Source organism: Athene cunicularia (assembly GCF_003259725.1).
Source record: "Athene cunicularia isolate RWA chromosome 4 unlocalized genomic scaffold, athCun1 chr4_part2, whole genome shotgun sequence".
NCBI classification, from domain to species: Eukaryota; Metazoa; Chordata; class Aves; order Strigiformes; family Strigidae; genus Athene; species Athene cunicularia.
This window is the reverse complement of record NW_020799099.1, coordinates 18275032-18290521: the sequence shown is the minus strand read 5'-3', so window position 1 is coordinate 18290521 and position 15490 is coordinate 18275032. Positions and strand designations below refer to the sequence as shown.

Sequence of the window (15490 nt, the reverse complement as noted above, 5' to 3'; positions counted from 1 at the left end):
CAGGGGTAAGATCCCTTCCCTGTCCCTGCTGGCCACGCTATTGCTGACACAAGCCAGGATGCCATTGGCCTTCTTGGCCACCTGGGCACACTGCTGGCTCCTGTTCATCGGGCTGTCAATCAGCACCCCCAGGTCCCTCTCTGACTGGCAGCTCTCCAGCCACGACTCCCCAAGCCTGTAGCGCTGCTGGGGGTTGTTGTGGCCCAAGGGCAGCCCCCGGCATTTGGCCTGATTGAAACTGCTCCAGTTGGGCTCAGCCCATGGCTCCAGCCTGTCCAGGTCTCTCTGCAGAGCCTCCCTGCCCTCGAGCAGATCAACACTCCCACCCAACTGGTGTCATCTGCAAACTGACTGAGGGTGCACTCGATCCCCTTTTCTAGGTCATCAATAAAGATGTTAAACAGTAGTGGCCCCAAAACCCAGCCCTGGGGGACACCACTCGTGACTGGCCGCCAGCTGGATTTAACTCCTTTCACCACAACTCTTTGGGCCCGGCCATCCAGACAGTTTTTTACGCAGTTTTTTATCCAGGCTGGCTGTAATCTGGGCACCTCACAGGAATGGGGATGATGGTCTATGCTAATGAAATAAGTGATCGTGCTTTGCTATTCCTAGTGCCTGCATAAAGCAGACAAAAATATACTCTTTCTTAAGCAGTGTCATTATTCTCACCTAGTACTATTGTGGTTTTCTGCCTTAGCTTTCTCCATAAAATAAGAAACAGACTACAGTAAGTGCCTGTGCCATATGAAGAACTCCAAGATCTAGCTGTTTTTTCTGAACAAGTAATATGTTAATGTGATGTCTATTTTATTTTCTTCAGAGCTTCTTGACATGTTATCTGTAATATCAGTAATCTTGCCACTCTATGCAACAGAACAATTTTTCAAGTAATTAATATTAGACTGACAAGTGGGTAGAGTAGTACTCCTAGGCTAGAACAAGGAATTTATTCCAGCCTGGTTTCATGAGCCTTCTTCCTTTGTTCAGAATGTCTGATGTTTTTTATATCTATTTTCCACTAATTGCCTTATATTCTTAATTTTGTTGCAGTGTTTCAGCAAAAGGCCACTCGAGTGCCCAATGAAAACAACAGGACATACTGCGATGCCAGGAAGCCCGGTACTGAATTTAATTTATCTCCTTAACTACCTTGACGCTTTTCAGTAGAACTAGTAGAGATTTGCTGTGACTTGATTTTTGACTGATTTATCATCTATTTTTCCATATATGATTTATATCCTTAATGGTATTGCAGTATTAAGAGATCAGATTAAAGAAAGAATAATAGAAGTTACACTTATGGTAAAGATTTGTAGAGTCAGAGTTACTTTATGCTTTTCTGTTTCTTTTCTCCATTGTGATTAAAACCAAGAAAAGGAAGGACAGGAGGGCTCAGCTGTGCACTACTTCCAGCCATAGAAAGGCATTAGTGTTAGGGAGCAACAGTTCTCTCCTGGGTACCCCAAGATTCAGGTAAAATGAATTACTTGTGGCAGCCCAAGTTGTTATTTGAGTTGCAGCATGTCAAAATGCTGCCACGATAAATTCTGTTAATGGTACCCTAAAATAATTAACAATGTTATGTACAAAATGAATGAACACTGAGTGAAGATTTTTTCCTCCCTCTTCTGTTAACAAGTAGCAGGTCAGGATTAAAGCATATAGAGCAGCATGTAATCACCTGTTTATTTCTGCAGCAGAGAACTGCAGTCTGTAGTGCTACTGACGTTACTTTTCATGACTGCTAAAACACTTAGGAAAAGAATACAAGAACTTCTAGGTCTTGCTATGTTGGAATATTGGTAGCATACCTCTGCAAACCAACCTAGTGGCCTTCTATGATGGAGTAACTACATCAGTGGAGAAGGGAAGAGCTATCGATGTCATTTGTCTGAACTTCTGTAAGGCCTTTGACACTGTCTACCACAACATCCTTCTCTCTAAATGGGAGAGAGATGGATTTGATAGGTGACTGTTTGGTGGATGAGGAGTTGGCTGGATGGTCACATCCAGAGATAGTGGTCAACGGCTCGATGTCCAGATGGAGGTCAGTGATGAGTGGTGTCCCTCAGGGGTCTGTACTGGGACCAGTACTGTTTTAATATCTTCATCAGTGACATAGACAGTGGGATCGAGTGCACCTTCAGCAAGTTTGCAGATGACACCAAGCTGCAGTTGACACACCTGAGGGATGGGATTCCCTCTAGAGGGACCTGGACAAGCTCGAGCGGTGGGTCCATGTGAACCTCATGAGGTTCAACAAGGCCAAGTGCAAGGTTCTGCACATGGGTTGGGGCAACCCCAGTATCAATACAGGTTGGGGGATGAAGGGATTGAGAGCAGCCCTGCCGAGAAAGACTTGGGGGTACTGCTGGATGAAAAGCTGGACGTGAGCCAGCAATGTGCACTTGCAGCCCAGAAGGCCAAACATGTCCTGGGCTGCATCAAGAGAAGCGTGGCCAGCAGGTCAAGGGAGGGGACTCTCCCCCCTCTATTCTGCTCTGGTGAGACCCCACCTGGAGTCCAGCTCTGAAGTCCTCAGCACAGGAAAGACATTGACCTGATGGAGTGGGTCCAGAGGAGGCCACAAAAATGACCAGGGAGCTGGAGCACCTTCCCTATGAGGACAGGCTGAGAGAGTTGGGGTTGTTCAGAAGGCTCCAGAAGACCTTATAGCGGCCTTCCAGTACTTCAAGGGGGCCTGCGGGAAAGATGGGGACAAACTTTTTAGTAGGCCCTGTTGTGATTGAACAAGAGGCAATGGTTTTTAAATAAAAGAGGGTAGATTCAGACTCTAGACCTAAGGACTGAATTTTTTACAATGGGAGTGGTGAGACACTGGACCAGGTTGCCCAGAGAAGTCGTGGATGTCCTGTTGCTGGAAACATTCAAGCTCAGGTTGGACGAGGCTCTGAGCAACCTGATCTATAATAGTTGAAGGTTTCCCTGCTCACTGCAGGGGGATTGGACTAGATAATTGTTAAAGGTCCCTTCCAACCCAAACCGTTCTTTGATAAAGCAGAGTAGTTTTTATGGGTCTGAGGAAATACACACACACACACACATTTTGCTGACATGAAAAATGCAGTTTTGCCTAAACTGGTCTGACCTCCAAATAATCTTAGCAGTTCAAGGCATTAGAGTCATTACTGCATCAAAATACAAACAGCTGAGATGGAAAAGAGTAGAGAATCATGCCTAATATGTGCTAGTATGATCAAAAGAATGGAGTGGGAGAAGCCACCAGTAGCTGGTTTTTCACTTCCATAGTGTATTTCCCTTTGCACAATCCCTCCTCACTTAAAATAAAGTTGCTGATGCATAGCAGCAGCAAACCCACCGCAAATCATACTTATGGTTTGAACTTTTATCCTGGCTGCATTCTCTGCTTTATGGAACCTTTGCAACAGTCTCATGCAGGGCTCAAAGACCCCTGTTACATGGCTGCTCATGTGTTCTGGGTCAACCATTTCAGTATCAGTATTCTGGAGATACCTGGTGCCACACCTCCTTGGACTGAGCTGTGAATCTGATAACACATGTCTCCCTGTACTTTCCCTTCAGTTGTGCACCTGTATCATAATCTCTAGGAGAACAAGGTTGTAACATTTTTTTGTCACTGCAACGTATTTTATAATTTGGGGGAAAGAAATCATGTGAAACTTCAAAATACTTTCTGACCAAATTTCAGCTCTAGCTTTTGAGAAATGTAGTGTGTTAAGTTGGAGAAGGAAGGGAAAAAAAGGCACTGTGGATATTTTTTGTCTTAACATAGCAACAATTTCCTTTAAAATGTCAGTACTGTAGCTGTAGCTCTAGAAGGAAGTTCTTACTTGAACAGACACTAATGGAGAATCCATAGCAATAATAATGAAATGTTTTAGATGCTACTCTGCTGCCAAAGAGGTAAAATTCTCATTGATTTGTTGCATTTCTCTTACTGAAATTAAAAAACACCAAACAGAAAGGAAGAAAAGGGAAGAAGGGAGCCACCCTAAAGATGCTATGTTTTTATTGATGTCAGATTATAAAATCACTGCTTACATGCCTTTGTTTAAAAAAGTGCTTGCATCATAGAGGAAGGAATGAAAAGGGTTAATTATATTTTTTTACCTTTATCTTTCTACATTTTGTAGCAGCACACAGAGCCCCCCCTGACACAGGAACTGATAGCAGTGTGAAACACAACATCTCTGCTGAACAAGAAGAACTCATCCACCTGCAGGAACAGGTGAAAAAGGGGATAATTTCTGTGGATGAAGCCCTTGACAGATTTAAACAGTGGCAGAATGAAAAACAGAGACTACAGTCCACTCAACAGGTAAGAGTCTAAAATTTATGTTTCTTGACAGGAATCTTGATCAGAAGTTCCAAAAACAAACTCTTGTATTTTGACTTGTACATGTGAGGTCAAAAATGAGAGTCATGATTTATATGCCCATCAGCCCCCAAGGAACTTGCTGCTTCTGGTTCTGAATCTTCTAGATACCCATTTTCACTGTTGTTTGATTACTTGAGAGGCTTCCTGAATTTATTTTGTCTAACTTCAGGCGCTGTTCCATTTGGTTAAAATTCTGAGTTAAGAATGTTCATCTTTTAAGACTTTTATTCTAAACTGCTAGATGATGCTTAGGTCTATGCATCTTTTATGAAACCAAAAAGCTTCTATAGCTGAACAAACCAAATGCACTACTGAGCAGTGTCAGGTAACAGAAACATACCTGTATCAAGCATACATTGTTAATATATATTGACGTACATCAGGCTTTATGCCTGTCTGAAAGTGGTGAATCTAATTAGAGAAATTCACAATTGTTAGCAGGGCTCTTCGGCTCCTTTATATTCAATGTATGGAGTAAATTGAGGTGCACAAAAATGGGATTTACAAAAGCCCACACACTGAGTCATTGAAAGAACTGCATCAAAGCTAGAAGCTAAGGAGAAAGGCATGGTGAGGAAGTTTGTTAATTACCCCTAACAAGACAGCTAAAGGAAGAGGTTATGCCCTCATTTTATATGAGGTTGTGCTTTAACAAAAATATTTTCTTGTTGTCCTATAAGTGCATTAGTAGAAAGAGGAAAACCAAAGCTAGTCTACTACTTCAGAGTGGGAGAGCTATCAGATGCTGCCAACAAGGGGAGATTAAATGCTCTTTGTGTTTCCATTTACTGAAAAAAAATAGTATGAGCTTTGTCATCACAGTGAGACACTTAACAGCAAAAGTGCAAGGGTGCCCAGTTCGCCAGCTGGGCACCCACAGCACTGGCTGTTCGGCAGCAGTGCCAGAGCATGGTGGCTGCCCCCTTCCAAATCTGTCTGCACACAGGTAGGAATTGTTGGTACTGCTCTATCAGCCTGGGGAGTTACTTGTGGAGGAAGATGATATCTAATCTGTGCAAAGATAAAAGCACTAAGTCATAAGTCTTTTTGTTCTTGGTTAACTAGAAGATGCCTGTAATTCAAGGAGGATTCACTCGGCCTGTTTTCACTGCTTCAGGAGAAAAGCTACTTTCTAGTGGTGGTTTATACCCTGCATTGCCTGTGTGACACTCCTTTGGTTTTATACCACAGAAAAGTCTTTCACTGTTAGCCCAATATGAACGTGATGAATTTACTTCATGATGTCAGTGCAGTTTTCTGGTCTTCACTGGGTTTTTTGAGGAAAAATTTCTTGTCCAAAGCAAAATATAAACCCCTAAGCCTCTGTAATCTAGTGCCAGAATCAGTGTAACTTACTGATGGAAAAAAATTCTACAAGACTCTCAGGTATAAATGTTAAAATTAGCATCTACTTACAGTGCATCACAGACATTTTTTCAGTCTTTTAAAATAATTTTCCTGGAGAGAGAAGCTTGCTGTTCAGAACACTGAAGAATACAGCTTTTTATAGTTATTCATTATTTCTACAGTAAATTTCCATTACTGATTTCTGCAGCTGGTTTTATGTTTATTTTTTACTTAAAGGAAAAAGTGCACCACCTTAGAGACACCACTACTGGAAACAGACTAGAAAAGGAAAATCTGAATGGTAAGTTGTACTTTCTTTGCCTTTCAGAACACTGAAGCCTTGAACTCTAATTATACTGCAAAGGTCTGATCCAAAGCATAAGCAGACTTTTGGATCAGGCATGGAATTTGTAATGAGCATTTTCTGTATCTGACTGCATTTAAGTTATTTTAGTGTAATCAGGCCTTCAGCAGGGTCAAGATTTCATCCCGAAGATGAGCTCACTGAAAATTAATGGGGCAGAAACTTTACCAAGTTTTTGCGGCTCAGCTTTTCTGTAGCCTGTTTCCTACTACTTCATCACATTTAGAGTAGATGATTTCTTTAAAACAATTTACTTGATGACTTCGGTATTTTATTTGTGAAACAGCAGTTTAGTATTGTGAGTCATTAATAAAAGCTGTACCACTGGTCATTTAGGACGCTTTCTTCCCTTGGTGATTGAATGTCATCTGCTGCAGTATAAATCACCTGCATTTCCTGCAAATTATTTTCTCTTGTTGTTATGAAATGATTGTATTAGATGGTATTGACTTTAGGCCTATGATCTCTGTAAACTTCAGTGCATACCCATTCTTGGAAGGGAAATTTAGTATTTCTCTTTCACATTGGACTTAGTACTGTATCACTCTTTAGAATTGCCACCTAAATGTGTTCTTTCCTTACTGCAAGGGAGAAAAAATAATCCACAGTACTGCTTTCATTATTTCTGTTACAGTGTTGTATTTATATGGACTTGTGAGATAACTGTAATGAAGGGAAATTCTTGCTGGCCCAGTGGAGAGTTGCAGTCCAGACTGTTTATATTTCAGCTTTAATACCCATCATGGTTGGTAGGGGTGCAGCATCCTGAGCACAGGAACAGAGTCAGCCCATAAGCCTTCACAAGGCCCTCGGAGCCTGAGGGCCCAAGATCACTGTATTTGTTCCTACCATGTTTTCTGTGGGCAAGGCAAATCTCATGATGACATGAGGGCGATTCTTGGAAAGTATGTCTGTAGGGTTTTCTTTTAAGGCCACCTCAATCCTGCCTCTGTAACTGACCTCACTCTCCAGAGATACCAGCAGAAATGTAGTATCAACACCAGAATTGTAAATCTTGTGAAATTATCCAGTAACTCAGATAATGATCACTGTGTTCCCTTCTGCTCCTAACCTCTCTGCCCTCTGTTACACTGTCTTCTATCCAGTGATATGCATATAGATCAGCAGCTTTGCATTGCAGAAGTACAATGGGAAGAATCATTAAGGAGGTCCCTGTCTTGTCCAGCTTGTTGGACTTTATTATCAAATACTTAAATTCTTGAAAATAAGAACTTCTAAAAGATGAAACTCCCTCTACAGCTGAAGGCATAGTGATGGCAAGAGTAAAGAAAGATCTCAGAACACCAGTACCTAAGTCCAGACACAATTAAATTGCCTGAAACAAAAATGACAAATCACGTTCTTTTCTCTTTCATAGATCCTAAGGAAAGCAGACCAGAGAGCATACATTTTAGAGACTTTTTGTTCCACATGCCATTTAATAAAGCGGTATGTATGAATGTTAGCATTCTCAGATTTGTTTAATGAATTCCTTTTTTACATCTGTATACAGATCCTCCATCTGTACCTTTAAAAACACATGGCTCCCTCTTCAGATTCCATGTTTGAAATCAGGATTTGGATAGGCTTTTTCATAGGTGGTTTTTGACGACTTGATTAAGGATTTAAAGTGATCACATCAGAAGTCTGTTAGAAAAGGAATTTGATTTTACTTTAATGAGAAAATAAAATGGCTCCTATAAATTAGTATGGAACATAATTTTTAGTTTCTGGGTAAGTTTGATCTTGCTTCCACTTAATGGAAGTTGTTAATGAGAGTGGCAGTCAGTTCAGTCTTCCATTATAACATTTGATGCTATCTCAAAGTTCATGTCTCATTTTGCAACAGTTTAATATGAGACTGAATAACACACACACCCCCCAAAAAAATATCAACTGCCAAGAAAAAAAGTTCTGTCACTCTGAGAGTGAAATATATACAAGAACTTATTTTAAGATCAACAAATAAGGACTAAGCATGTACAATGTTCATTTGCAGAAAGCACAGGCACAATGGTTTATCTCATTACTATATAATATACATATAGTCTTGCCCATCGATATTGATAATATCTTTTTTTCAAGAGGGAAGTAAGGTATTAGCCAACAGAACAACACCACAAAATACCTTTAATAAAATTCCATGGAAATAAAAAATGATAAATAATGATTTGGAAACAAAAGCTCTGTGTTGAAATCTGAGTGGCCCACATTTTTTAAGGTATTTAAGGTTTTCCTTGTCATCTTTTGTGACACCACCAAAGTACTGACCTAGAAGTAGCCTAGTGCCTATGGGAAACTTTATCTATAAGCAAGGCTTGTTGGAACTATTTGCAAAACCACCTTGCCAACATTGAAAGTAGTAGGAGACAAGGAAGAATGGAGAGGACAAAAAAACTGAAACAGTTGAACTGATGAGGTATGTCTTGGCATTTGAAGTCCGCAGCCATAGGTGTCCTCTGGGAAACGTTACCAAATGGGGACAGCCAGAGTGTGCCCACAGTGAGGTAGGTGTGTGCTGCTCTCACAGAAAGATGCTGTGCTCTCACACCAAGTTGGATGCATGCTGCTGCTGTGGGGTCCCACAAGGCGTGAGCATACAAATCTGGTTAGACCTCAGCTTACTCTGTGGTAACTGATTCCTCACCTATGCCCTTAAGGCTTTGAGAGTCTTGGGTTTGTGCATGTCCACTAACAGAATGAATGGCAGCAGCTTAGACAATGTTTATGTAAGGATGACTAGATGAGTTTCCTTTAAAGTCTTAAAAGACAATGCAGCTTTCACATGCATTCCATGCCCATACTTTCCAGCACATGGGAATTTTTAAAAAACCTCTGTGATGTCTATCTGCATCTTTGGACATTTGAATTACCTACATGAGTCGCATTTAGCTGTTTCTGAAAATGAGATTTCAAAATCTGCCTTCTATTGCAGTTACATTATGGCACCTTATGTGCCACATCCCACAGATTTAGTCATCCAGCATCTAAAAATAAGTGCAAGATTGCCGAAACTACATAAGACAGTTTGAATTGCTTGTAGTTAGTTATCCCCTCATAGCTCATCTCTGTAGAACCTTGAACTTGGTCTTTAGGGATACAGCTAGTATAGCGTAAGATTCCTCATCAAAACAGGGAACGACTGATACTCTGTTCTCTACCCTTGGCATAGCAACAAAAACTGATTAGTAGGTGTCACTGCTTTACTGCTAAGTAATGAGCAAGATAAAGGCCACAGAACACAAACTATAACTCGGATAGACTTCAGAAGACCAATACTGCATTAAGCCAATATTAAGCTTGACATTATTATTATTTATTATTATTATTATTATTATTATTATTGTTTCAATGCCAGTAACTTACATAATAGTTTTAAATAAAGGTTGGTCTTGGGAAACATGTTAGATGCTTAGTAGTCCTCCAATGACAAATATACCCCTGAGGCAAATGAGTAATTTGGTCTTTACATCTGTTCCAGTCTTGGGATCATTGGCAAGACTGGCAAGGTCAGTGGCCTGCTGTGGAAGGGTCACAAGCTTTTTCCACAGAGAGCTCAGCTGAAACTATTTATTTCTTAGCTATTAAAATCAGTAGGATCAGAAGGGTACTTCTACTGAAAGTGGCCTTCGTATATCCAAGAAGGACAACTCTACTATCTGTTGCTGTATACTATTCAATACTGACCCACTCCTGTAAGGCACTGTAAACAGCCAGGTCATCCACTGCAGTAAAGGCATCCTCCACAGAATTCCTTCTTCCAGGTTTTGATTTCCAGATTTGTAGATGCCTATGACAGCAAAACAGGTCTAGTTTAATTAAGTTTGCTCAACCAGATGCCAAAGACCAAATCTCTTCCTTGGAGTCATCCAAAAAACACTCGGAAGAGCACTATGCACCTTTCACAAATTGGCAGGTTATTGATTATGTTTGCTATCCTAAATGTCTGGCTTCATTCCTCAACCCTCATCAGCACCTTGTTTTTAGTCCAAGTTGCTAACAGATTGCTTATTCATCAGTTGATGCCACTCCAGCTTGCAGGTGGAGTTCCCTGAAAACAAAACCACAGCAATTAATTTTAAACACATTAACCAATTTCTCTTGTCTCTGATAGGTCAGTAGGAGGATGAATAATGACAGACTCTAATTTTGACATTTGGATCCACGAGAACTCAAACTTTACTCAACCCAATTAGCAAAGTGGAAATAACTCAGAATCATGAAGCACATACAAAAGCTTGTATGTGTGGAGAGTGAGGAAGTCATAAAAAATAATTTTTTTCTTCATTACTTCAATAGTATGTATTTCAGTCAGAACCTCTAGTCTTGAAAATACTTATTTGTTGCTGTTTACAATCCACTGGACTTGTGAAGCTACATCTTTAGCCTGGCTTATTTCCAGTTTCTTAAATATTTTGTAGCTGCACATGATGTCAAATTTAAAATCAAGAAAATAACAAAAATCAGTTTCCTGCCCATTTGTCATGAAAACAGGTCTTCATAAGGCAAGCCCTCAGTCAAACTGTTGACTGAATAGTTTATCAGACAACTGAATATCCATGTACCCCTCAGCCTCTCCTAATTGCCAGCAATAAAGACCAGCCATGATGGTAGAAGTAAGATTTGTACAAAATCCACCTTATGTCATCCTCCCACACAACACCTGCTGATTTTTGTGGATGTCTCTTGCTCCCCTGCACCCAGGGATGTGTGTTGTGTTCAGATTTGAAGTAAAAAACATAAAAAGTGACTCATCCTAGATATGTATTTTGTGAATTATTCAGTTTTGAAAGACATTCTTCACTGGCCTAATTTATCGTTGATATACATGACTATTTATTAATTACATCTGTTTCTTTTTAGTCTCCAACTAGGAACCCAACAGACAAGGAACAGATGCCTAATTAACAGAGGTAAAAGCATGTATGTGAACACACAGAGAGAGACATTATTTGTCATGGAAACTAACGCTTGTGGAAGTGCTTTCCATCAGAGTGCATTTGCATAACCATACAATGGGAGTGCATCTCAGAGGTCTGATTTCACCAGATAAGCCATAACATCATACATTCTGGTTTATACTAGAACTTATTTTTTGTCAGATATCAACCTATTCTTGTTACTGCAGGGCAGATTTGCAAGCAGACAGACACATACTTGACTTGTGGATGCAGTTGAAGAGAGTTCCCATTAATTCTTGCAACTAACAAGCTTATGCAACCAAAAGCTGTATTAGAGTGTAGTCCTATATCCTGATGGCACGTGCAGTATCAAATGTATTGAATATCAAAATAAAGTTGAGAGGTAGAGATGGAAGGATGTGTCCAGAAGTGCTGATCAACCAAGAGACCAATGGTCATTTAAGTGTTGGAGAGCTTACAGGTGATGATACAGCAGCATTTTCTTATGTTTGTGTTAGTAATTGTGAGTTTCTTGGGTTTGGGCATCTAATGAGATCTTTAATAGTTGGGGGTTTTAATTACTATTTGCTACCTGTGTTCTTCCATGCACATCTCATACCAGTTTTAAAACTATGTCTATCTTTCAGTGAAACTTGATCATTAGGCTTGCTGCTAGGAGATAAAAGTAAATAAATCTGGTGTACAGCAGCATTTATTGGGTTTTGGGGGGTTTGGTGATTGTGTTTTGTGGATTTTTTTAAATCAGTTTGGTTTCAATATTTGTGCTGAGAACAAACTTACCAGAAACTGAACTTAGATCATGATCCAAGGTTGCAGAGTTCATGAGTTATCTTGCATTCATTTTCAGAATATGGTACAGTGAAATAATCACCTGGAAAATTTTGTATTCTGCTAATTCCTCTGACAATGAAGGAGTCTTATGTGTGGAAGGATGATTGACATTGAAAGTTTAAGGCCAAGAACATGTCTGCTTTCCGTTAACATATGTGCAAATCTTTTCCTTGAGATCTGTAACAAATTTCCAATCCCTGGGTTTTCTTAGGCACTGAATTTCTTCAGTTTGTTGTTCTCTGCAAGAAGAGTCTGTGCTGAACAGCTCCAAAAGTCAGAGTTAGATTGTATTCTTCAGTTTCCTTTCTTTCAGATGAGTTTAGGACCTGAAAGTTTCAAATTTAAAAGTTTACCATTTTAGATAGGAGCAGTATTTGTAATTTTGCATTATTAGAGTTGTAAAAGAGATTAAATAATATTTGTTAACACAAAATGATACAGTTTATTCCTGAAGATAAATGTAATTTTAAAGGCTTTGTTAGCCTTTTTGTTATTTTGATTCAATTTCCCTCTCCAGCTTTTCCAGATGGGGGGAATAACATGTTATATACTCTTGTAGCACTATTTTTGTGCTATCTTCAGTGAGGTCTTTTCTGTGACCCTTGTCTCATGTAAAGAAGGCAGTTGCTTCTTGCGAGAATTGTGTTTCCCTGTCTCATTTCTGCAGCCAGCTGCCCTCCTGCTTACTGGAGTATGGTGTCCACACCATAAAATAATAGGTACCTCCTCTGCTGCTGCTTCTCCTCTCAATCACTTGTTCAGGCCCCCTCTTCCAAAGTTCTCCTAAGACGCAAAATATTAGTCTTATGACATGAACTGAAAATGAAAAATTATTACTCTGCCTTCAATAGGCAGCTCAGCTCCTACATGGGCTTTCTTAACAGAGCTGTTGTCACCTCCACTAAATGGCTAAAAGCTTTGAATGTTAAAAGCTCTGAAGCTGGCAAAAACTGTTATGAAAAATTTGGTAACAGCAGAGCTGCTTATAAATTGCAGATTGCTAAAGTGAGATGAATCATTCAAGGGGGGAGTGGGAATTACCCCAGGATCAGAATAGGTGATCTCTGTCACTTTTAGAAAATTGTTAGGTGGGAGAAAGAAGGTGAATTAAGTATGGGAGACCTTGCAAAATACAATTTATCCAACACATTCAATCAGTTCTGTTTGTGAATTACCCACACCGAACTCCAAGGTTCTCCTCTTCTGCAAAGTATGGCCTCTCCAGAGCTTTCTTGCTGCTTCCTGTCTTCAGGTTGGTTCAGAGGCCTTTAATACCATAGCACTAAACTTACTAGTATTTGAAAAGCAAAGAGTTTATGTAGAAGCACATATGCCGCAGCTGTGACATAGTAGAATAGTCCCAGCAAGGTTAAAAAAACCATAGTGGTTTAGGGGTTGTGGTTTTTTCTTCTCTCTTTTACACCACTTAAGGTAATGTTAACATAACATATTAACAGAAAAATAACAAGAGTTGGAAAGGGAATTTTCATTTACCCCCATCCACTGGAAAACATGCACTTAGAGTGAAATTGTGAGATTTCTCCTCTGAGAAACTAACTACGTGTCTGAAATTTATGCTTTCAGTACAAACTTCCCACAGTGAAATCTTACCTTTTTTTTTTTTTTTTTTTTCCAGTATTCTTTCCAAATGTGATGAAATACATTCAGTGATGTATACAATACTGTGTATACCACTTAAGAGGACTGGACCTTTCTTGTAGAAAAAGAAAAAAAAACTATGACAGACCACTATTTTTTTATTACTAATTTCAGGGAGATTTTTGAGTGTTTGATTATTGCCAAAAAATTGCAGATAGAACATTCAGAAATTACATTTCTGTTGCTAATATTCTGACTCTCGAAGCAGTCAAGCCTCCAACTCCATTGCAAATTTCTTAGCTATGTTGCTCATGCCTGCCTGTAGATCATCACACTTTCCTTATGCAAGGGGGGAGGAGAATAACAGAGTTGAGATCCAGCTGGCAGATCTGAAGGAGGATTACACTGTGGTTTTGATTCTCTCATACTCATTTCAACAAATAACAGTGTTTGATCTTACTCTAAACAAACATGACCAGTCTGTTGAATAACAGGCATTTTTCATTGTTTCTTGCAGTGGGATTCTTAAGCCAGCTGCGCATCAGTTTCCTCTGCTTGACATCCCACATGTCTCCAAGCTGTGCCCTGACCACCTCAGGCTCCAGCGTGACATGGCTCTGAGATCATCCTTGCACTTTCACTGTCTTGGAATCTCTTACCTGGACCAACTCTGGAAGAAGTCCAGTATCACTAAAGCAAATTAATAAGACTTCTTGTGAAGTCAGCACTGAATTTTCAAATTTGTTTTTTTACCAACTTTTTTCAAGATGACAGTTGAGGATTTATATAAAAGATAGATTGCACACTTTGGTTAATTATTTTTAAACTCTTCAACTTTTCTGTAATGCTTGATAGTTGTTTAAAAGTAGATTTTATGCACAAGAAGATGATCATGAAAAGTTAGCAAGATTATGAAGTTATAATACATAAAATTTAGTGTTTACTTTTTGTTAAGACATCTTCCTGGAAACTTCATATATAAATTTGTCTTTCCTAGGAATAATAATTGTACTCCATCACTAGTTTAAATAATTGTACTTAAAGTAAATCTAATTTCTAAAAGTCAAACTATGTAAATCAGTATTAATTATCTACTAATGTATTAAAGCAATTACAAAAATTGGGTTTACAAGGAAACTGTGGGTTTTTTAATAAGTTGCTTCAGGTAAGTGATACCCAAACCAAAACCAAAAGAATCTCTACTGTGTTTACACAGCAAGAGTAGATGAATAAATATGGTTAATGGTTATAATGGTCTGCATTCCCACAGTGATATACTCCAAAATTTAGGTGAGCATGTGCTAATACAGGAGTACACACAAAAAATGGAAAAAAGATCTCATATGCAACCTGTAAAGGGTGTAAGAGAGTATTTTAGCTTTCAGGCAAGTAGGAGCTTAAACAGACTTTCTCCACCCTGGTTATTTGAGCTTTGCACAAGCCTTCTTAAAAAGCAGGTAAACATGCTATTAGCCAAAGATGCCTCCACAGAGATCTTGATCTTTACTAACCTCATAGCTATGTGTTATTCCCAGACATCTTTAGGAACCTGAATTGTTTATAGCAAACCTCCCCTCAAGCTCTCAGTAGTGTTGAATCCCTGCCTCGCATGTACTAAGACATGCTTGCATTTAAACTTCAGTTAGGAAAAACTGAAAATTACTTACACTCGGAAACAAATATAAATAAATGTTGCTCCTTAACTACATGTTAATGTGACTCCTAGATTTGGAAGAGAGGAGTGGCTTTGATGTTCAGACTGAAGAGCCTTGAGGGGTCATATTATTTTTCCAATTTCAATAAATTATTGTGCCAAGAACAATTACAAATAAAAATAAGCCCAAAAAAAGACAATTTTGGGATTTAAAAATAGTGACAGAATCTTGCAAGGTTGTACCCCACATACAGTGTTGGGCTTATTAAAATTCTGTTGTAAATGGGTCAATTAAATTTTTAAAAAATTATCTGTTCTCTGGGAAATACCCTTATTTCTATTAGAAACACTCCCACAAATACTGCAGATGTGTTGCTATGAAGTCATAA

General features: G+C 39.2%; 1 protein-coding gene across 1 annotated transcript in view; it reads left to right on the top strand.

Moving 5' to 3' along the window:
• The window catches only part of BANK1 (B cell scaffold protein with ankyrin repeats 1), a 138849-nt gene extending 124093 nt beyond the window's left edge, over positions 1–14756 (top strand). The window contains exons 12-17 of the mRNA XM_026847935.1: positions 1054–1122; positions 4140–4324; positions 5969–6032; positions 7474–7544; positions 10959–11008; positions 13965–14756. Of these exons, the coding sequence (XP_026703736.1) occupies positions 1054–1122; positions 4140–4324; positions 5969–6032; positions 7474–7544; positions 10959–11003 (434 nt within the window). The 3' untranslated portion in view covers positions 11004–11008; positions 13965–14756. The remainder of the gene's footprint in view (positions 1–1053; positions 1123–4139; positions 4325–5968; positions 6033–7473; positions 7545–10958; positions 11009–13964) is intronic.
• The last annotated feature ends 734 nt before the right edge of the window (positions 14757–15490 follow it).